Raw genomic sequence first — 23,746 nt, 5'->3', positions numbered from 1 at the left:
GCAAGCTGGTCTTGCAGTGACCCAAACTTTGCTATGCTCCAAGCTGAACTTCTTTGGGCGACGTGGAACACTTGTGTCCAGACCTGGTTTGCGCTTCTCCTCCTGAGTCCACACGCCCAGGCTCTCCCTGAGCATGTCTCCTGGCCTGCTCTGAACCCTGAACACAGCCTGTTGCCCTCCTTTGGTGTGGATGGCAGTAGCATAGCCTTCCAAGTTCCAGACTCTAACAGCTCTGCCAATTCCTCACCAAAACCGTCAAGTCAGTCATCTCCCAGCCTCCTTTAGGCCCTTCCTGGTGCCTGTGTTTCCATGAGGACATATTCCAGTCCCAAGTAGGATAACCATAAATAGCACAGAGCAGCTATCCTCAAATCCAGCTGGTCTCAGACTGAGACAGACTTCTGAGGTGGACGGGGCCTGAGAGTTGGCATTTTAACAAGTTCCCAGGTGACGCTGGAAGGGCTGGTTTGGGGACCCCTCTTTGAAAATCACTGCATGAATCAAAGGAAATACCAATGTGTTAGGGACAGACTAATGTTTTGAAATGGGGAGCATTTTGGAGATAGCACCTTACCTCAAGAATTCAAGATTACTTGGCAGGCAATTGAAAAGTATTTGGGGGTCAGGAGCTTTTAGTTATTCTTTTTTTCCCCCACTTTTTAAGAATGTAACTTTTAAAAATTTACACAAGTATTAAGTGCTTATTGTTGGATGAAAAACAGATGAACCAGAAAAAAAAAAGAGGAAAAATAATAAAATTATTACAGACGTCATTTTAGTAATACTTTGGTATATATATCTTTGTAGAGATGCTTATAAATGTTATTTAACTATTAGTTTTTATTTTAATGAGATCATATTATACTTAATATTTTATATAGATATCCTTATTATTTTTTTTTAAATTTGGCAGTGGCCTGTAAGGCTGGGTTTTGTACTCAGTATTTAAACTCTGTTCCACTGCCATTCAGGGACAAGGACCCCAGTGAGTTGACTACTCTGAGCACTCTACAGTATCACAGGTCAACAGAAACTAGGTTGATGTGAACCACCTTGCTGCAGAAACTCTGACTCACACATAGGGGCCTACCCCCGAAACAGATTACCTTTCAACACTGGAGAGCTGGGTCAAAGAACTAATCCTGTGTTTCTCGCTAATGTGATAATTATAACCTTCATGGCCCCTTCTTTTTTTTTAAATCAGAAAAGGAGTGGGTCTCAGCTTTGATTCATGCTGAGCTGGCTCAGATAAACTTGTTAACTCACCTCAGAAGAAACACCTCAGCAGAACCAGCAGCAGAGACTGGGAGGCCACAGAAAGTCAAATCGCCCCCAAATTCACCAGCAAAATCAAAAGTGCTACCCAGATCTATGGAAAGACATCAACTGAGCAGGTAATTAGGCCTAATGGGCCAACCTGTAGGGCATGGGGTTCATAAAAACTTTGAATTCCTTTCTGGTTATCTTTCAAAACACGAAAATGGCTGAGATTTTTAAGTATCTTCTTTATTCAGTAAGTGACAAGAATGTGTATTTGTTTTCTTTCATTTTCATAAATGTAATATGAGAACCCATTCTAAATCCTATTGTTCAGAGCGTTTTGGCAGAGGCTATGTTTTCCTTACCCAACAACCTATCTTTTTGAGAAAAGTTCCCTTTCTACTCAGGGCAAAGCAAGCGTAGTCACCCAGAAATCTAAGCAACTATAGTGGTTTTTAGTTATTTAAAAATAGAAGCAATAAAGGAAACCAAAGTTGCACTGCTATTGTATATTGTTAAATGCTTATCACAAGGGTATCACGTTTTTTTGTCTAGAACAATCCAAGATTAAAATATACTGCTTCACTTAATTTTCTCTGACATATGCCTGGGGGCTGCCAGAGGGAAAAACAACTATTAAGGAAATTGGAAATTATTTCAGTAGAAATTTTTCTTAAGCCTTGTAATTTCAATGACAGAAGAAAATACATATTTACGTATAACATCATGGTCAAAGAATGTGGTAAGATGTTATTTAAGCTGGGAGAGAAAATCTTGTTGCTTTAAAATTAAAAGTTGGGTAAATCTTAAAAACAGAAAAAATAAATATTCACAAACACATAACATGTCACTGTAAAAAGCATTAAGACAGGGGAGAATTTTACATTGCAATCTGTCTCCCCCTTGAAGTTTCCATAAAATTGGAAACTGGGAGATAGGGTCAGTTTCTCTACCTTAGTGAGTAACATCTGAGGTACTGTTCCAATTTTTACTCAAAGCCAGAAGAATTTTTCACTGGAAAGCACATTTAATACTGTCTGCATCAAAAAATAAAAAAGAATTGGGATACTTGTTTAAGAGCTAGATACACACACACACACACACACACTTAGCTTATTGCTGAGAGTGCAGTCTATAGAAAATACTTGTTTGTACCTGTGAATTTCATTTTCTCTTTCTCCAATTGATTTAGAGTGGCAAGCCAAGGATCTGAAGGAAATGAGGAAATACCAAAAGGTTAAGTACAGTTTGTGATAATTACTGAGTTGGTATAAGGAAATCAGTACGTATCTAACTAGTCAGAGATACAGAGGTTAAGGATCTATGGTTTTAAAGGCGGTATATATATCACACTAATTTCCAGCTACCCTTAAGGGACAGCATCTGCCGAGTTTCTCACAGAGATAAACCTGCCCAGTACCTGACTTTGTTCTGAAAGGTGAAGTGCCTAATCCCTCCCTTTGAGGGCAAGACAGCAGGACAGCAGGAGCCCTAGGTTTGGTCATGCCAATCCAGTGACAGGGGAAGCCCTCCATGGACTTAACAAAAGGACAGTGATTTCAGAGTTTTGGTTCTTTGCAACTTAACTGTCATTAAGCTAAATGATTTTCACTTGAAACAAAGTCAACCAGAAAAAAAAACAGTAAAATTTTGATAATCATCTATAAGCAGATGCTCGTGACACAGCTGAGATACAACAGAGTAAATAGCAGTTTGTGTCCCCATCAGAAGTCCAGCCCCAGCCTGCAATTTGGACCAAGAAACATCAAGAATTGTGGCAAGTCCTAGTTTGGTCCAGAATAGTCCAACTGAAACACCCCTGTGGGTTTGGCAGCTCCTTACTTTAAAACAAACATAGCAACAATGGCTACAGAGCAACAACTATGAAGTATGCCTACAAGCCTCGAACGGAAGTCTCTGTCACCATTTCTACAGGTTCCCCTTATACCAGGAATGATAGATACAGCAATCAATCAGAGTTCCTTGAGGTCACTCTAGACCCCAGCAGTTTCCGCTGGGGTTAACCAAACCTGAAAGAGCCTCTACCTGCCTATCTCTAGCTCTGAAATAAGTACAGTTTAGAAGTTAGAAAATACTCCCTTACTCGGACACCCCAAGCATGGTCTAGTGTATCTGACGTCTCCTAACAAACGCTTCACCCTCACGCCATAAAATCATGACAGTGATTGCTTCTATTACTCAAGTTTATGTCTTACCCATAGGCCTCAAATATATTTTATCTGGCCTAGATATTTGTATAAAAATCCCCAAATCATACCCCTTTGTCTCCAGTGTTGTATCCGCATCACCCCAAATCCTTATTTCTGATTGGGTGTAACCATGCAGGCGGGAAGGTCTTATGAGTACAGCTGTTTTAACCTCTTGTCTACTTTCTTTTTTATGTATCAGGACCATAGGTCCTTCTCCTTTCTCTGAATGACCCACCACCTTTGTCCACCACCAGTTCTAAATCATTCCTTCCAAAATTATATTTCATTCTAAGATTAAAAGAGCATATCCTGCATGTTACAGAATAAATAATTCATTAGAGATGAGCAGATAGAAAGAAAGATGAGAATAAATTATTTTACAAATTTTTGGTGCATCTGATTCACCTAAACTTCATAGACTTATTTGTATGTCATTTGCTGCTAAAACATGGCAGGAGCTACTATATTTGATGTCTCAACTATGGTCTTACTAAGATTGTTTCTATTTCAGAGGCTGAGCACAACCCTCCATTGTTTATAAGAAGAAATAAAATGAAAATACCAGTTGCAGAATATTTCAGCAAACCAAAGTCTCCTCCCAGGCCTAAAACTCAGGAGAGCATGTCAACGAAAGCAATGTCAGCAAGGAATATACAACAAGGATACAGTCTCTCTCCCCAAAGAGCATTTTATCCTGTAACACACCAAAGGTAGAAATTCTAGACTGAGCTAATTCTTTCACAAATATGAGTTTCACTTTGTTGCAACATCAAATTATTAAAAAATCTTTTTAGAATGGAGGAATCAATAGCTCCTCGATTTTGTGGCACATGTAAATTTCAAAGCGCCTGTATATAATGCTACTAAATAAAAATTAATGGAGACAACATTTCTATCTGTGATTAATTTAAGGCCATGTGTAAAAAGAAGTATGTTTATTTACATACTACATTTTGCACTAGTCTTGCACTATTAATATTAGTATGTAAGCATTAGGCTCTGATACTAGAAAAATCATCCATAATCAGAATTAGGCAGTTTTAATTCAACACCTACCCCAAACTCTAATAGAAAATAAACAACAACAACAATAAACAAACAGAATTTTAACATCTGAGCTACTTTCTGCAATCTACAGTTTTTCAATGTTGTTGGACTATTAGAAGAATTCTCACCTCTCCCCAAAAAGAAGAGATATAAAAATGATTCCTAACTTATGAGCCAGAAAGAAGCCAGTTTCCATTCACTGCTCATTGTGAATGATGTTAACACACTTCCTAATATTGAACTTCTGTATTTTGAATAAACCACTCTTGGGCCATACTATTATTCTTTCAGTGTATTGCCGAATTTATCCACCAATTAGCCAATCTTTTATTTAGAATATTTTTGCACTGATGGTCAAAAGATACATTTTCTGTGTACATGTGTGTATGCATAGGATCACATACGATCTTAATGATAACATTTATACCACACTGTGTGTCAGGAGTCATTCTAAATACTTTAGATATAGTAACTTATTTAATCTTCACAGTAACAATTTGAGTTATCCTCACTTTTTTCTAAAATAAGAAAACTGAGGCACAGAGAGTTGTACTCATTGGGATGAGACAAAACAGTTGTAACAGATATCATCATTCAAATACAACAGAGGTTTATTTCTCATGTAAGAGTCAAAAGTGTGTATTTTCAATCAGCAGATGACTTCATTTTACCTGGTGATTCAGAGGCCCAGGATCCTTCCATCTTGTGGTTCAACCATCACCTATGGTTTCATTAGCAACTTCATCATGCTGGCAAAAGGACAGAGTGGTAGAAAGTTTTAACTTCCTACAGCTGCTGTAATAAATTGCCACAAACTTAGTGGCTTAAACCAACACAAATTTAAACTCTTACAATTCTGGGGCCAAGGTCTGAAATGGATCTCATTGGGCTAAAATCAAGGTGGTGGCAGGGCTGCCTTCCTTTTGGAGGGTTTAGGGGAGAATCTGTTTCCTTGCCTTTTCCAACTTCTAGAGTTTACCCTCACTTCTTGGCTCATGACTCCCTTCTATCTTTAAAGCCAGCAATGGCTAGTTGAGTTTTCCTCACATCACATCACTTACGCTGACTCTTCTGTCCCTCTTCCAATATTAAGGACCCAGTGATTACAATGGGCCTGTCTGCTGTTTAGGTTATCAAAGATTATCTTAAGGTCCAACGATTAGCAATTTAATTTCCCTTTACCATGTAACATTACAGATTCCAGGGATTAGGATCTTTGAGGGGACATTCTTCTGTCTTCCACAAGGGGGGTACATCTGCTTAAAATGGCCCTGAAATGGGAAATATCACTTCTAGTCACATTCCATGGTTGAGAACTAGCCTAGCTGAAAGGGGGCTGATAAAATTATTAAGTAGGAATCATATTGTGGCCACAACTATAGTCTATGGAAAGGAAAACTGGATTTTGGTGGAAGCTGACTGACACAAAAGTTTAGTGACTGGTTTAAAGTATAGCTGGAATCTATTTGCTTAACCACTAGGCACTACTGATATGTATCAAGACCATGCTCACTTCATAAAATTCACATCAAATCTTTCTCCCTATCTTTTTCCTGTCAGGGAGAGGCTGCAACAGCATTGTAGACTCCTTTTCCTTGAAAACTTAATAAAATTCACCTATCAGATGCCCATGTAGGTCTGGTGTTTCAAGGGTGGTAGTCGTTTGAGAATTTTATTTCTTCTATGATAACTGGTCAGTTTATATTTTCTGTATTTTGGAGAATCGATTTTGGAGATTTTTATTTTCTTAGAAAATTAATCATTCCATCCAGAGTTCTAAATTTATTTTCATTGTGTTAAGACAAATCTGTCTCATAATTCTCCAAAATTCCTCATTATGTTTATTCTGCAATCTCACTTTTAGGTATTATAATTTTTGGCTCAATTAGCTAATGGCATTTTACATTTTACTATCACTTTCAGAAAATGAGATCTTGGGTTTAGTGCTATGTTGTACAATATTACTGTTTTTTAATTCATTAATATCTCCTTTTACTCTTCATTTCTTTTAGTTTCTTTGGGCTTATTATTGTTCTAATGTCCTTAGTTGATTGTTTTTAGTATAGTTATATTCAGTCGTTCTCATTTATTAGCATAAGTTTTTAAGGTGAGATTTATACCTAGAATGTAATGATGGTTCAATATAAGAAACTCAATGTAATACACCACATTAATAAAATGAAGGACAAAAATCACACCATTATTTCAATTAATGCAGAAAGAGCATCTAATGAAATTCAGCACCCCTTCATGATAAAAACACTCAACAAACAAGGAAGAGAAGAAAATGTTTCCCTTATAATTCTTCACCTTAAAACCTTAATCTCCAGTGAAAAACCAAGAAGCAAGGACTAACAAAATATGGGTCGCCACTTCACCAATGACTTCTAATCGGGTCTGTTGCACCAAATTGGTAGACCAAGGGGTTGAGATTTTAATCATGCTAGACTCGGATCCAGGACTTAGAACTTTGGAGTATCTCCAACTCTGTGTCATTCCCCAGATTGAGGCAGGCCTATGCCCCATTTCAGCAGGAAGCACCCAGAGCAGTCACTACTCCACTCCCTGAAACATCTGGGGAAGGATCAAAGAAAAGGCGTGTTTGAAACTGAGTCCCCCTAAAACTGAGTTCCTCTGCCAAGTTTATGATTAACCTCTATCCAAAACATTATTCCTTTTCTTGTCCAACACCTGTTCTCCTCAAGATTGAGGCGTATCAAAAAAAAGAAAGGGGGGGGGAGGATTGATACTGAGCAGGATCCTGTAGGGTCCTCCCTGGTATGAATGGTTCCATGTCCCCCATTTCTTGTTGTAGGAAGCAGGCTTCATTCAGCCTCCTTGACCTTCTCTGAGTTCCAAACAGCAGATTCAAACAGTTGCTAATCAAGGAAGGGAGGGAATGCAGAAACAAGGGAGGAGCATTCAGGAAATAATAGTGCAGCTTTGGAGTAGGGTCCTTTTTCCTCCTCAAGAAATAGACATAATAATATTCAAGTTCTTCTGCAGGAACTGAGGCCCTCCAACCCCTGCCTCTTGATTAAGGCTGAGCAGAATCTTCAGAGATGGTTGGGGGGAACCATCTTTTGGGGGAACACTGGGTCCACTAGATTGCTGGCACTCTGATTAAAGGCAACTTTCCTTTTTGTTACCAAGGCTATTGTCCCCAGGATCATACTCCTGCCCCTTCCTTGAATAGAAACCAATTATTCTTACCTAAGTCTCAGGAGGCAGCTGCAAAGAGAAGACAAGAACTGGTTAGAACCTGCAAAGCCCAAGACGTGGAGGATTTGACTTCCAGTGGCCCTTAAGCCTCATTACACACTCATTGTAATGTATTAGCATGCTAAAAGACACACCCACCAGTGCCATGACAGTTGACAATTGCCATGACAACAACCAGAAAAGCCTCTACAAAGGATGGTAAAGAAAGCCTCCCATACAGGTCTGTGTGGCCCAACCTGGGTGGAAGCTGTCTCTACCAGCCAAATAGGTCCTTGCTTGAATGCTTCCTTTCTCAGCTTGAGGGGCTTTTCTTCTCCCAGCTCAAGCACTGTCCTTCCTTTTCCTCTTTTGAGAAATAATGCAGCTTTTTCACTTTGTCCCTCTGCCTCTGCTGAGAAATCTTTTGATAGCCAGTAGCAAGGATCCACACTTTGGAGGGACTCCTAATTTAGGGGTCTCTCTATTCGCTAATAATTACAGCCTCACACGGTTCCATTTCTAACTCAGAAGATTACTAGAATGAGTACTCAAAGGATAGAGGGGAGCAGTAATTAAAATTTTCGGTACCTTTTATATCATTACTTTCATTAGCCTTCTACAACAAACCATTCATTGAGGCTATTTTGGAAGTTCTGAAGCCTTCTGGGGCTTCTGCATACCAGTTAAAAGAGATGCAACAGTTTCAGATGAGAACTTTAAAATTTTAACAATTTAGCTGTTTCCCTAATTCAAAGAATCCAGGGAGCTAGCCCAACAAATATTTTTCCCTGCTAATCTAATTTAGAAAAGAGAAAAACACTTACCATTGTTTCCAGTAGACCCTGCAGGCACAGATCCAGAAGACTACCAGCTTTAACTGTGTGCTCAAAATTATTTTGTAGCGTCAAAAGAACCACTTGGCCATTTCAGGGCCCGATTTCATTAGTTTCCAATTAAGTACTTGCAAGCATAACATAAACCCAGCTGGTATTCCCATAGGTAGCTGGTTTGCATGGGAGCTATTTGGCCTTTGAGGCACAATTTCCCAGGATTAATTTCACAGCCTAATTCAGATATGAATTACGAGATGTGATCTGAACAACTTTTTGTGGACAGTGTGGCAGACTGCACTTGTGCTGCTTCTGAATCTAGCTTCCCAAGGAGCTACCCTTGGGTCAATTCAACTTTTACATGGCTCAGTTTCTCCCTGTGACAACCTAAAACCACTGTCACGGGTGTTCAAAGCACTAGGTGATCAGCCTGTGTTGCGCCCCCTAGATGAACAGTGTTTACTTAATGTTCATAGTGAAGCACATCATGAGGATTGATCCTCAGACACTTCTAGGAGGTCCTCACTCACCTGAGGATGGCTTGTGGCTGGAAGGAGCAAAATGCCCCTTTATTCTTTGGAGCTGAATAATTCAGTCTCTTATTTCACCAGCAAAAGTTTTGTTCAGACCATTCATCAACTCATTTTTTTTTTTTTTCCAATTTAAGCAAAATTTAACAAAAACCCGGCCACCTATGTTTCCCCGGGCCTCTTGGCCAGACCCTCCTAGGTCCTGGCCTTGGAAATGAACTGGTGCCCCTTAAGAGTCCAAGTCTTAAGTGAAAACCATCTCCAATAAAATTTTTAGGATCATCTCCCAAATAATGAGATCTGAATTATCAGGAGAACTCACCAGAACACCTGAGGAGTACAGAGAAGCCGGTGGGGCTCAATGGGCCCATGCTGGTACCAAGCACTGGTTCTGGGTAGACTCCAGGTGTCCTCGGGCTGGTGTCTCTGATATCCTGCTGATTATGCCAAGTATATGTCAATGAAAAATTAATCAGTTGATATAAGAAAGAAATGGAAAACTTTATTCAAGCCAAAATTAAAGATTATTACCTGAGAAGAGCATCTCAGAAAGCTCTCAGAACTTTTCCACCTGTTAGAGGTCAAGGCACTGTTATGTTTTTTGAGGCAGTTTACAGTTTTTGTTGACAGTTTACATAATCCAGATCTAAGTGCTATGTGACCCCTTATGAGGTCAAGAAGGAATGTTATCTTAAAGAAGTTGTCTTAGGAGAAGTTGCTCTTCATGGCTGAGTGGGGAATTTCCACTGATAGGGGAGGTTTGGTTGATGCATAATGCAGATACACAGTGCACAGTGGGAGGCGAGAGGAGGCCAAAGGGCAGAGAAGAATTTTTTAATGTTTAAGTTCTTATTATCTCGCCATAAAATGTGATTTTATTTCACAAACTTCAAGACATTGAATTGGACAGTGATTTCTTGGATATGACACCAAAAACACAGGCAACAAAATTAAAGATAAATGAAACACCATCAAACTTTAAAACTTTGTGTCAGAAGAAAAAAGGCAACCTATGGAATGGGAGAAAATATTTGCAAATCATACATTTGACAAGGGATTAATATCTAGAATATGTAAGGAATTTCTACAACTCAATGCCAAAAAAACCCCAATTTAAAAATGAGCAAAAAACTTAAGACTTTTCTCCAATAAGATATTTAAATAGCCAGTAAGCCCATGAAAAGATGTTCAGCATCACTAATCAGAGAAATGCAATCTTTTGATTGCATGATCACATTGAGCTATCACTTTACATCATCGGGATGGTCACTATCAAAACAACAGAAAATAAGTTTTGGTGAGATAGGGAGAAATTGGAACTGTTATGCATTGTTGGTGGGGATGTAAAATGGTACGTCCATTATGTAAAACAGTATAGAGGTTCCTCAAAAATTTAAAAAGAATTAACATATGATTCACTAATCCCACTTCTGGGCATATATCTAAAAGAACTGAAAGCACGATTTCAAAGAGATAATTACACACACATGTTCATCACAGCATTAGTGAAAATAACCAAGAGGTGGAAGCCATCCAAATGTCCATGAACAGATGAATAATAAAGAAAATGTAATATATACATACACTGGAATATTGTGCAGCCTAAAAGAGGAAAATCCTGTCCCATGCTGCAACTTACATGAACCTTGAGGACATTATGCCAAGCAAAGTAAGGCAGTCACAAAAGGACAATACTGTATGATTCTACCCCATGAAGTACCTAAAGCAGTCAAAATGATAGAAAGTAGAAAGGTGGTTACCAAGGACTGGAGGGAAGGAGGAAGGGAAATTGTATTTAATGCATGTAGAGTTTCAGTGTTGCATGACGAATATGTTCTAGCTGTCTGTTCCCCAACAATGTGAATATATTTAGCACTACTGAACTGTACACCCAAAAATAATTAAGATGGTAAATTCAATGTTATGTGTTTATTATAATAATAAAAAAATCTGAATTGGAAAATATATGACTTGAACAGCACAGTTAACAAGCTTCATAAAAGGAGTGTTCCCTTATTTTTAATTCTCTACAAAGAGCTGTGTAAAATGATTTATTTGCGTTCAGTATGTCTCACAGATATGTCCATAAAACATTTAGTCTTGGATTCTAATATACTAAGTCAAGTTACTTGAAATTATAAAATTCTTTGGGGTATTAAATATTTTTGAGTTATTTATTGGTAATTTTTATTTTTATAATTCATTTTACATAAACTTTCAAATATGTTGACACAAAGTATTTTGTAATATCCATTTATTTACACTTTAATATCTCCATTATTCACTTCTATATGTCTTCTCTTGCTACTTCTTAAACTCTTCCGTTGTTTAAAGGACTATTTTATTAGTCTTTTCAAAGAGTCAGTTTTTGCCTTGAGCCTCTTTACTGTGTTTTACTTTTAATTATTGCTGCTTTTATCTTTATTTCCCTCTTTCAACTTGGAATTTATTCTGTTCTTTTTTTAAACCTGTTAAATTAAGTGCATAGCTCAATAATGCTAGTCTTTCTTCTTTTTCTAACTTAAGAAATGGGCTGTAAACTTTCCTCTAAATTGCTTTAGCTACATTCCACAAGCTTTAATACATAATGTTTCATTAAATTTTAAATATTTTCTAATTTTTGTTTTCTTCTGTGGCTCAAAAGTTTTTTAGATGAGCCTCTTCAAAAAAGTTCCCAAACATATGATGTTTCCCAAAATTGTTATATTTTTAAATGATTTATAATTCAATTGCATTGTGGTCAAATCGTATGATCTGAAACAATTATCAATCCTTTGACTTTCTTGTGGATAGCCTTGAGGCTTAGTATATGGTCAATTTCATAAATGTTCCATATGACTTGAAAATAATGTAAATTTTAAAATCTCTGGGCACACAGGTGTACATATATCCATTAAACAAAGTTTGTTAATTACTGCTGTTCAAATCTTATATACACTAATTTTTCTCTTTATGCCTGATTTATCAATTAAAATTTCCCAATTATTACAACAGATGATGTAGTTTTGTGGTATTTGCAATTTTGTCCACTTTAATTCATGCATTTTGAAATGATGTGTAAATATAGTTTAGAATTTTATGATTAAGTCATCACCAATTTTATCTCTAACACTACTTTCTATGATTCTAGGTGGTAAGGCTTTCCTCCTGTTCCACAATTTATTTTCTACTTTAATGTATTCATTATCAGAGAAGTTGCCTAGATTACTTCTACTTTTGAAAATTACCTTCCTTTGTGATTTAATATATAAATATTTTAATAACATTCCTTGTGCAGTAGAAAACTGCTTTCAGCCTGTAAAACTGGATATATAGAAATTATATCTGTCTTATTACAGCATTTACATCTCCCATAGATTTATGTTTTGTCCACTCGAGCTGTCACGGGTTGGGAAACGTGAATTAAAGTCTCCTTATACTAATGCATTGCTTACTATTTCTTGCAATTCTTGAAGTTTCTTCTCAATGAATTTGAATACTATGCTACTTGGAACTATCACCTCTTCACTAAGGATTGCATTCTTGAACATTACAACATGCGTTCTTTTCCTTGTTTGATTGTAATGTGTTGAACCTTATCCAATGTTAAAATTGTGACTTCTGTATTCTTTTTCTTTTATTATTAGCCTAATAGGCCTTTTGCTATTCTTTTAAACATTGCTGAGTAGGTTTATTTAAATACAGCATACATTTAGGCTTTGAGTTTTTTAAAACTCAACCTTTCTAAGTCTCAGGATCCTCATTTATAAAATGGTAATATTATCCAAAGTATCTCATCACTTAGGGTTGAGCAGTCAACTGGTTTGAAACCAAACAGCAGCTAACTTGATAATACTTTCTCATATGGACTTTCCTTCATTTTTTGCCTCATTTTCTTTGTTCCTTACTCTTTTTGACATTGCCTGCCCCCCTAAAAGCAGTCATGTATAAGCCTTTGTTTCAGACTCTGCTTTCTGAGGAACCCAGGCTTAGATAAGATTTTAGATATTCAGACTTTCTAAATTATCAGAATGAACACATTAATGTTTAGAAATCACAGATCCTTTAGTGAAACATTTTAAAAGGCAGAAAAAACAATGCTAGCATAAAACACAGTAACCATACAAGATCTTATTTCTCTGTCTTATCAGCAGTCTGACTAAATGGACACAAAAACAAGCCCATATAAATGCCATCTACAAGAAACTCACTTCAGATCTAGAAACACATACAGACTGAAAGTGAGGGGATCGAAAAAGGTATTCCATGCGAATGAAAATCAAAAGAAAGTCAGATTAGCAATACTTATATAACACACAATGGACCTTAGAATAAAGACTGACACAAGAGACAAAGAAGGAAACACTACATAGTGATCGTGGGATCAATTCAAGAAGAAGATTTAACAATTTTAAAAATATATGCACTCAACATAGGAGTACCTCAATATATAAAGCAAATATTAACAGACATAAAGGGAGTAACACCTTGATAGTAACACCAAAATAGTGGGGACCTTTACCACTCCACTTACATAAATGGACAGATCATCTAAACAAAATCAATAAGAAAACATAGGTCTTAACTAATACAAGAGACCAAATGGACTTAATTGATATTTATAGAGCATTCCACCTGAAAGCAGCAGAATACACATTCTTTTCAAGTGCACATGAAACATTCTCCAGGATAGGTCACGTGCCAGGCCACAAAACAACTCCCAGTATATATGGGAAAACTGAAACCATATCAAGCATCTTTTCCATCCACAACACTATGAAATTAGAAATCACCTACAAGAAAAAAACTGCAAAAAAACACAAACACATGGAGGCTAAATGATATGCTACTAAACAACCAAGAGTTCACTGAAGAAATCAAAGAGGAAATCAAAAAAATACCTAGGGACAAATAAAAGTGAAAACACGATGATCCAAAATCTATGGGATACAGCAAAAGCAGTTCTAAGAGGGAAGTTTACAGCGATGCGAGCTTACCTCAGGAAAGAACAATCTCAAATAAACAACCTAACCTTACACCTAAAGCAGCTAGACAAAGAACAAACAAAACCCAGAGTTAGCAGAAAGAAAGAAATCATAAATATCAAAGCAGAAATAAATAAAACAGAGATTAAAAACATTAAAAAGTCAAAAGAACTAGTTTTTAGTTTCTTTGATAAGATAAACAAAATTAACAAAACTTTAGCCAGATGCATCAAGAAAAAAAGGGAGAGGGCCCAAATTAATAAAATCAGAAATGAAAAAGAAGTTACAACCAACATCACAGAAATACAAAGGATCCTAAGAGGCTACTACAAGCAACTATATGGCAATAAAATGGAAAACCTAGAAGAAATGGACAAATTCTTAGGAAGGCACAATCTCCCAAGACTGAACCAGGAAGGAATAGAAAATATGAACAGAACAATTACTAGTAATAAAATTGAATCAGTAGTTTAAAAACCCAAAACAAACAAAAGTCCAGGACCAGATGGCTTCACAGGTGAATTCTACCAAATATTTAGAAAAAAGTTAACACCCATCCTTCTGAAACTATTCCAAAAAATTGCAGAGGAAGGAGCATGTCTGATCTCATTCTGTAAGGTCAGCATTCACCCTGATAGCAATGCTAAACAAAGATATCACTCATACACACAAAAAAATTATAGGCCAGTATCACTAATGAACATAGATGCAAAAGTCCTTGACAAAATACTAGCAAACTGACTCCAACAATACATTAAAAGGATCATACATCATGATCAAGTGAGATTTATCCCAGGGATGCAAGGGTTTTTCAGTATGCACAGATCAGTCAATGTGATACATCACAGTAACAAACTGAAGAATAAAAACCATATGATTATCTCAAAAGATGAGAAAAAGCTTTTGATAAAATTAAACATCCCTGGGTTGGGCACTGTGGCAAGACAGAACTTCCCTTCCTATGAAGGGGTGGGTTGAGAATATATTACATTGACCCTCCTCTGCCCTGGCCTAAAAAAAAAAAAAAGGAAAAAAAAGAAAGAAAAATCAACATCCGTTTATGATGAAAACTCTCCAGAAGGCAGGCACAGAGGGAAGATAGCTCCACATAATAAAGGCCATATATGACAAACCCACAGATAAGATCATATTCAACATTGAAAAGCTGAAAGCATTTCCTCTAAGATCAGGAATAAGACAAGGGTGTCCACTCTCACCACTTTTATTCAACATAGTTTTGGAAGTCCTAGTCACAGCAATTGGAGAAATTTAAAAAAAAAAGAAATGAAAGGAATCCAAATAGGAAAAGAAATTAAATTGTTACTGTTTGCAGATGACATGATACCATACACAGAAAATCCTAATGATATTACCAGAATATTACTAGAGGTATCAATGAATTTGGTAAAGTTGCAGGATACAAAATTAATACACAGAAATCTGCCGCATTTCTATACACTAACAATGAACTATCAGAAAGAGAAATTAAGGAAACAATCCCATTTACATTGCATCAAAAAGAATAAAGTACCTGCGGGAGGGTACAGCTCAATGGTAAAGTGCATGCTTAGCATGCACAAGGTCCTGGGTTCAATCCTCAGTACTGCCATTACATAAATAAATAAATAACCTAAATCCGCCACCCCTCCAAAAAGAATAAAATGCCTAGGAATAAACCTACCAGAGGAAGCAAAAGACCTGTATTCTGAAAACTGTAAGACGCTGAGGAAAGAAACTGAAGACAACACAAACAGATGGGAAAGATATACCACGTTCTTGGATTGGAAGCACGACACAAACTGCATAATTTGACATAAATCGCAGCAATATTTTTGTGGATCTGTCTCTTAGAGTAATGGAAACAAAAGCAAAAGTAAACCAATGGGACCTAATTAAACTGAAAAGCTTCTGCACAGCAAAGGAAACCATAAACAAAACAGAAGGATAACCTACAGAATGGGAGAAAACATTTGTGAACAATGCAACCAACAAGGGATTAACCTCCAAAATACACAAACAGCTCATGCAGCTCAATATCACAAAAACCAAACAACCCAATCAAAGAAATGGGCAGAAGAACTAAATAGACATTTCTCCAAAGAAGACACACAGATGTCCAACAGGCACATGAAAAGATGCTCGGTATCACTAATTATTAGAGAAATGCAAATCAAAACTACAATGAGGTATCTCCTACACTGGTCAGAAGGGCTATCACCAAAAAGTCTACAAATAATAAATGCTAAAGAGGGTGTGGAGAAAAAGGAATCCTCCTACACTGTTGGTGGGAATGTAAATTGCTGCTGCCACTATGGAGGACAGTACGCAGGTTCCTTAAAAAGCTAAAAATAGACTTACCACATTATCCAGCAACCCTACTCCTAGGCATATACCCAAAAAGGTGAAAACTCTAAACCAAAAGATAATGCCCCTCATTATTCACAGCAGCAGTATTATACATGCACCCATGTTCATAGCAGTATTATTTACAATAGTAAGTCATGGAAGCAACTGATGTGTCCATCAACAGATGAGTGGATAAAGAACATACACAATGGAATATTACTCAGCCATAAAAAAGAATGAAATAATGCTATCTGCAGGATGTGGATGGACCTAGAGATTATCATACTAAGTGAAGTAAGTCAGACAAATATCATGTGGTATCATTTATATGTGGAATCTGAAAAAATGATACAAGTATCTTATTTAGAAAACAAGAAATAGACTCACAGACATAGAACACAACTTATGGTTACCAAAGGAGAGTAGGGGGAGGCAATTGGGAGGTTGGGATTAGCAGATACAAATTACTATATATAAAATAGATAAACAACAAGGCCCTACTGTATAGCACAGGGATATATATTCAATATCTTATGATAACCTATAATGGAAAATAATCTGAAAAAGCGCATACATATATACACACATATATATATGTAGAACTCAATCTCTTTGCTGTACATCTGAAACATTGTAAATCAACTATACTTCAGTAAAAAATATTTTTAAAAATTAAAAAGAAATGAACAAAAGAAAATCCCATTATTTCAGCAAATGTATCTCCTTTTGATGTGTTTAAGTTCTAACTGAATTCCCTACCTTTACTATGTTCTAATACAAGTGACTGTAATATTACTTAAGTTTTTAAATAAAGTACCTCAAATAAACCAAAACAATGTTGAGAGAATAGAACACGTTAAAATAAGAAAAAAGATTGCAATTATTTAAAAAAAAAAAAAACCCAAAATTTAAATGCCTCAGAAATGAGTCATTTCCAACTGTAATCTATTCCTTCTTGTTATCAACAGTGCAAATTCGATATGGACTTAGAGTGGACATATTTGTACCTACCCAAAAGATATGTTCAAGCCCTAATATCTGGTACCCATAAATGTGACCTTATTTGAAAATAGACGTAATGAAGTTAAAATGAAGTCACACTGGATTACAGGGAACCCTAATCCAATGATTGGTATCCTTAAAAGAAGGACTCAGATACCAGCACAAAAGACAGAGGGCAGAAGTCCATGTGATGACAAAGCAAAGACGAGTGAGGCAGCTGCAAGCTAAGGAACACCAGTGATTGCTGGCAATTACCAGAAACCAGAAGAGGCTAGGGAGGAGTCTTCCCCATAGCCTCCTGAGGGAGTATGGTTCTGCCAACATCTCAATTCTGGACTTTTAGTCTCCAAAACTTAAGAGAATAACTTTCTGTTGTTTTAAGCCACTGATTTGCAGTAATTTGTTATGGCAGCCCTAGGAAACAGATACAGGACTTTGATAATTAGTGAAAATTAAACTACACAGTGCTTGTAATGGTTTTCCCCCACATTTCAATATTAAACTGTGCCTTAATTCCATATGGAATTTAAATAAAAGACATAATACTCCATGCTACTAACTATATTTACTCACAAAAACCTGGAACTTTGAAGAGTACAACTTAAGACGTAAGCTTTGTTCTACAATTGTGAGGGCTTTTCTTTATTTACATACGATGCTGACAGACCTTTAAATGGATAAGTATAATAGATTACTAAGAATAAAGCAACATAAGAGATAGTGAACATCAATATTAAATTCGATGAACTTTCTACCAAGTGTACATAATCTGAGATGCCAATGAGTAAAAAGAACAGACACTTAACTTATCCAAACTCAGTAAAGCTTCTGAAATGCTACTTGAACTGTGACAAAGAACAATCACTTTACTTTAAACATAAATGCTCTACATTTACTGAAAACTAAAACATCTTCTAGCCCCATCTTCCTTTGCCAATGTCCTCCTACAAATGTTTAGTTATGGATTTTTGCACTGTATAAAATTAAAGTTCCTTAGTGTTTTGCAACACAGTCATTCACACAAATAATACAGATATATGGCAACTCTATCCTGTTATCAATTAGTAACTGAGAATCATACATGATGTGGAGTAATAGCTGTATATACAATTATATGCATATTTCATACATGCTTATATTATTTATAGACATATATTTCCATTAGCTTGAAGATCATTATATGATAGTAGGCACATATGAATTTAACTTTATCTACTTTAAGAACCAACATATTTTATTTTTGAAAAGTATATATGGAAGGAAACGATAGGTGCTAAGAGTTGTTTCTTTTTAAATTTAGGTAATGACAAAATTGATCCTTCAACAGCCTTTTAAAATAATCTAGCCTGAAAACTTAAATTTTGTAATCAAAATAATTTATCACCATTATTGAAATTAAGAAAATATATTAAAGAGATTCTTATCTCTTCAGTAATTGCTTGAGAACCACAAAGGCATCACAAAGAAGGAACAGAGATGGGATCCATAGTTCAAAAGAAAGAGTTGAGTTTATCAATCTGATACTTCTTCCTAAATCACTATATTCCTTTGAAGTCACTAAATTGAATATAAAGCTGCAGATAGATAGTAACCTCCCATACAGAACATTATGGTAGACTTAAAGGAGATTCAGGATATCTGCCTCCACAAATAAGTACGAAATAAATCAGAAAGACACTGCTACAAATACATAATAATAAAACTGAAAGGTCAGAAGGCACATTCTGAAGAATATAATCTGGTAAATAAAAGAGAATGAAGGTTTACTAATAAAGTAAAATTCTCAAGAAATGCTTACTTGAGGTTTAGAAAAGCCTTTTTTAAATTACACATTTAAATCTTACGTAAAAACAAAAAAAAATGCTTTCTTATGAGGGCTTTTTATCACTTAAAAGTTTTAAAAATTCACAAGAGAAAATGAAATTTTCTCCCATTTCAAATAGTCTATGAAGTACCTCATTTTCTCCTAATTTTTCTTTAAACTTAAAAAAAAAAAAGATGACATTAGTGTGGTATAGAGTTCACTGTAGGTTCAGTGCCGTTTTCTTTATCCTGTTTTTCTTCCTCATGTGGTGAATCTAGTAAATTTGTACTATTTTCCTCCTCACTGGAATCACTGTTCAATCCATCTTCAACTTGGGCTAATTTTTTGTCATGTGAAGAACTTTCACAGGCTTTGTCTGTGGGAACAGCTCCTTTCCTTTGGGGTAAGATAGTGAAAAATGCTTCTTGCCAGTCTCTTGTTTCCAAGTATTCCAGAATAATCTCAAACACTGCAAGAAAGACAACTCCATGTATCTTTTCATCAAGTTCATCTCAATGCTGCATACTATATTTTAAAATACACTGCTTTTGTGTTAAGAGTGCTAGTATGCCCTAATGACTACTTCTCCTGTATTAACTGTGAGAGCCAATATGCCCCAAGGCTCTCAAGCTCTTCTAGCTTTTCCTCAATTCAGTTCTTAAGCACTTAGAGGTTTACCATTATCTGCTGTCAATTATAATAGAGCACCTATTTCATTTCCTTCCTATTCTTTATTCCTTTCACTTCTTTATCCTTTATTTGCCAATATAAAACTAGGAAAAAAAAGGGTTAGTAGTAATCCAAATTTCTTCTCTTTCCTATATAGTGCCACTCTGGGGAGTGTCTTGCCTTATTTATTTATTTTTAATACTGTCTCCAAGATTATCTCACTTTAATACATTGCTGAAGGGTTAGTTTGGACTACTTTATGACAGAACAGTTAATTTCTACTATCTATCAGAAGTCTTAGAAAAAAAAGTTCATTCCTTGAGTCAATAAGTTCATTAAGTTCATTTTTATAATTCCCTAGAGCCTGCTACAGAGAAATGTAAAAAGCCCAATTAATGGTTGTGTACTAACGAAGATCTCTACTAAAATTTGTTTAAAAAGCAAAACTCCAGGCAAAATCTTAAGTCTGAGAATGTGTATTACAATTATTACATATAGCAGTAAAAAGAAAAAAATAATCCACAACAGGAGAAAGGTTACATTATTACACATATAGATGATGGAATATTTCATAGCCACTAACAATGACTCAATAGCGTGACAATATATACTAATAAAAGGAGAAAAACACCTGAGATTTATAACATTTTATGTAATAGAGTAAGAATTCAATTATGTAACAAATAATATTATATATGCATAGGAAAGGAAGCACATCAAAAAGTTAATACCAAGTATCTCTGGGCAGTGAAATTACACCTTATTTCTTTTCCTTTATTTTTTACTATTTCTTTATGCTTTTCTACATTTTCAAAATTTACTGAAGTATGCATGTATTATTCAAATTATAAATGATTACATTTTAAAATTTTGCCTCCAAAATTGTGTATTTTCCAAAGGTACATATTTTTTACTTGTCTGAAACATAAATGTAATGTTACTTTTCATAGTGTTTACTCAGGTGTATTTTCAGTTTATCCCCTTATAGCTTACCATGATTAACTGCCAAAACTTTTCTACTATTCATCTTCACAAAATCTCCAAGGGGGAGCTGTGCATGATCAATTCCATGATCAGATGCTTGTTTATATGTGAGTCCCTAAAACAGAGATAGTGTAACTTGGCTAGAACATTAAATCATTTAAACTTAAAGTCTATGACAAAATAAATAACTTTTAGGAAAGACTTTAGTTCAGAGAATTTTATCTGAAGAGCTGTGTGCTGTGTGTTTAACTGCTAATTTGGAAACATTCTCAATAACTATGGTCAGAACGTTGATGGCATTTGTTTTAACCAATTTACAAATGAGGAAACCAAAGACATTATACTCCCTGTCCCACCACAAAGTTCCTATGTGCCAGAACCAAAGGAAAAACCTGGCTCATGCCTTCTGACTCAAATAGCTTCTCATCATTCCACACTGCCTCTCTCTGTTTAAAGTACTCAAACTGAATTCCTAAAGAAGTATCATCATTCTTCCCATGAACTTAAAAGACAAAACTATGTTTCAATTACATAACACTAAGAGGCACAAACGGGAAAGACAAATGAAATGAAAACCTGAATTGAACATTTTTAAAATTGCCTTTAATTTTATTTTTCCCTTTCTGTCAATTAAAAGAATGCTGAATATGAATTTTCTCTCTTCTCAAAATTAAAATCCTTAAAGCCTGGGTCTAATTAGAACTGAAAGAGCCAAAAGACAGATTTCAGAAGAAGAGCTAAATTTCTCAACCAATAGTTTGTGTATTTTAGAGACTAATGATTAATAATTGATTGAGTCAAGTGCTTTTGAAAGCAAAATTGTGTTAGTTCAGAGAAAATACAACATGAGAGAAAAAAATTTGGTTCTATTTAAATAACAAAATAGAATTTTTCCACTAAGAAAAGAATAGTAAGGCTAACGATCATTCTGATAAAACTCCCTATGATGCTACAGACCTGCACTGTCTAACAGGAGCCACATGTGACTACTTGAACTTATTATAATTTTTAAAAATTCAGTTTCTCAATCATACTGTGCACATTTCGTGTGCTCAACAGCTACATGGCTACCATACTGGACAGGATGACATAAACGTTTCCAACAATGCAGAGAGTTCTGCACAGTGGTGCCATATGAGAATAATGAATCACTTCTTATTATTCTGCGAACAACATTTCCTTACTTAGTAAACAAGTTGGGTAGAATTTAGCATGATGCAAAGTAGCTGGCAAAATACAAAATAATGTCTTCTTTTAGAAAGTATATTTCTGTAATTTTTCATTAGAATGAGGGAAAGGAGGTGGGAAGAGACAAAAGTACAAATTAAAGAGAATAGAACACACATTCCATGATAATCATATATTTGAAAACTGGTATAAATTTATCAGTTTGGGTGTAAACTTTGGTATAAATTAATATAAATTTTACCAGTGGCCTAGAAATTGATTAGCAGCGTATCTTCTATCGATATAGCAAATCATTTAAGCACGTGGGCTCCAGAGCAATCTGCTCAGTTTCAAACATCTGCTTTACCACCTATTACTATTGATTTGAGATTTAATTTCTCTGTGACTCTAGTTCCTCATCTGTAAAATGTAGAAAATAATAGCATCAAACAGCACTGACCTCACTGGGCTGTCGTGAGGATTAAGCAAATTAATGCATGTGAAATGCCCTGCTTAGCTAGAGAGGTGCCTGGAATACAGCAGGCACTCAGTAAACATTGGCTGTCAGCAGTACTGATACTATCAAGAAAACTGATATATCAATTTTAAGTACGAGCAAAAGCAAAAATAAAAACTTAATGGTACCTTATGATGGTTGTGATCTACTAATCCTCCAATTATATAGGCCTTTGATTCATCTAATTCCTTTAGTATATTAGGTGAATCTGATGTAAGATAAATCAGGTCTTCTTTCTTTATAAATTCACTATAGTGCTCTGGTTTGATGTGGATGTCCTTTAAAAGACAATTGGAAAATGTTATTAATAAAAAGAATTTTGTGAAAATTGGCTTAAAATGATTATTTTCTTTTCTATAGACAAACCCATCCAAAAAAAAAAAAAAAAAAAAAGAAGAAAGGAAGTTTGACAGAATATTACAACAGTGTATTACTTAGAACCTTCAACACCTTATCACCTCACATCTCAACTATTTAAGTGGCTTCCTGATGTTGTTTATTTCCCTGTGTCTAGACTCAGATCCCTCCAATTTACTTGCACACATGGATGGTGGATTCATTTTCCGAAAACACTACTTTCACTGTTTTATCTTTACCTGTAGGATAAAATTCAAACTCCTTAACTTAGTATCTCTTTCCTGAATATAGCACTAACCTACCTTCTTAACTTTCTCTGTTCCAACAAAACAAATGCATTTTTGTCATGTATTTGCTCACATTGTTCTCCAATTCCTTTTCCATCTACATGAATCATCAAAATGAAAGGGCTTACAGATTCAATAAATTCCCTGCATCTGCTTCCACAAAAATACACATTTAAAATCTTATTCACCAAAGCTGTCAGGTCAGAGGTACAAGACTGCACACTTGGCAATCAGAATTTTGCAAGCTACATTAATAGAATACAGGAAGATGTATCACCAGGCTCAGATGGCATTTCCCAATAATTTTTGTGGAAATTGAAAAGAAGCAGGAGATCTCATACCTAAAATGTATATAACCTATTGATTAATAAACAGCCATTTTTTTCCTAAGAAATTATATATTATAAATTTTATCCCAATACTTAATAAAGGCCCCAAGAGGAATGTGCATAATTAGAGACCAGTGAATTTATCTCTCTCTGGATAGCTGGTGGTATTAAGAATAATAAATTTAATAAGCCACAAAATAACTAAAAGTATGCCCACTCGAACTTACTACATTATTTGTTAG

The 23,746-nt window shown here is 35.5% G+C and overlaps 2 protein-coding genes across 15 annotated transcripts in view; one reads left to right on the top strand and one right to left on the bottom strand.

Annotated features, from left to right (window-relative positions):
• C2H4orf17 (chromosome 2 C4orf17 homolog) overlaps positions 1 to 4,357 on the top strand; it is an 86,259-nt gene extending 81,902 nt beyond the window's left edge. For all 5 annotated transcript variants that reach the window (XM_074343379.1, XM_074343381.1, XM_074343385.1 and 2 more), the window contains 3 exons: positions 1,205 to 1,394; positions 2,453 to 2,496; positions 3,982 to 4,357. In XM_074343379.1, coding sequence (XP_074199480.1) covers positions 1,205 to 1,394; positions 2,453 to 2,496; positions 3,982 to 4,184 — 437 coding nt within the window. In that variant the 3' untranslated portion in view covers positions 4,185 to 4,357. The remainder of the gene's footprint in view (positions 1 to 1,204; positions 1,395 to 2,452; positions 2,497 to 3,981) is intronic.
• TRMT10A (tRNA methyltransferase 10A) overlaps positions 1 to 23,746 on the bottom strand; it is a 49,255-nt gene that overhangs the window by 3,487 nt on the left and 22,022 nt on the right. For 6 of the 10 annotated variants that reach the window (XM_074343441.1, XM_074343402.1, XM_074343404.1 and 3 more), the window contains 5 exons: positions 22,660 to 22,809; positions 20,857 to 20,962; positions 7,731 to 19,663; positions 5,189 to 5,266; positions 2,416 to 2,469 (listed from right to left, as the gene is read on the bottom strand). In XM_074343441.1, the coding sequence (XP_074199542.1) occupies positions 19,395 to 19,663; positions 20,857 to 20,962; positions 22,660 to 22,809 (525 nt within the window). In that variant the 3' untranslated portion in view covers positions 2,416 to 2,469; positions 5,189 to 5,266; positions 7,731 to 19,394. The remainder of the gene's footprint in view (positions 1 to 2,415; positions 2,470 to 5,188; positions 5,267 to 7,730; positions 19,664 to 20,856; positions 20,963 to 22,659; positions 22,810 to 23,746) is intronic. The other 4 variants (XM_074343431.1, XM_074343419.1, XM_074343428.1 and 1 more) reach the window with 4 other exon arrangements.

This window comes from Camelus bactrianus, chromosome 2 (genome assembly GCF_048773025.1).
Source record: "Camelus bactrianus isolate YW-2024 breed Bactrian camel chromosome 2, ASM4877302v1, whole genome shotgun sequence".
Taxonomy (NCBI): domain Eukaryota; kingdom Metazoa; phylum Chordata; class Mammalia; order Artiodactyla; family Camelidae; genus Camelus; species Camelus bactrianus.
The sequence above is the reverse complement of the archived record's forward strand: the minus strand, read 5'-3'. Positions and strand labels throughout refer to the sequence as shown.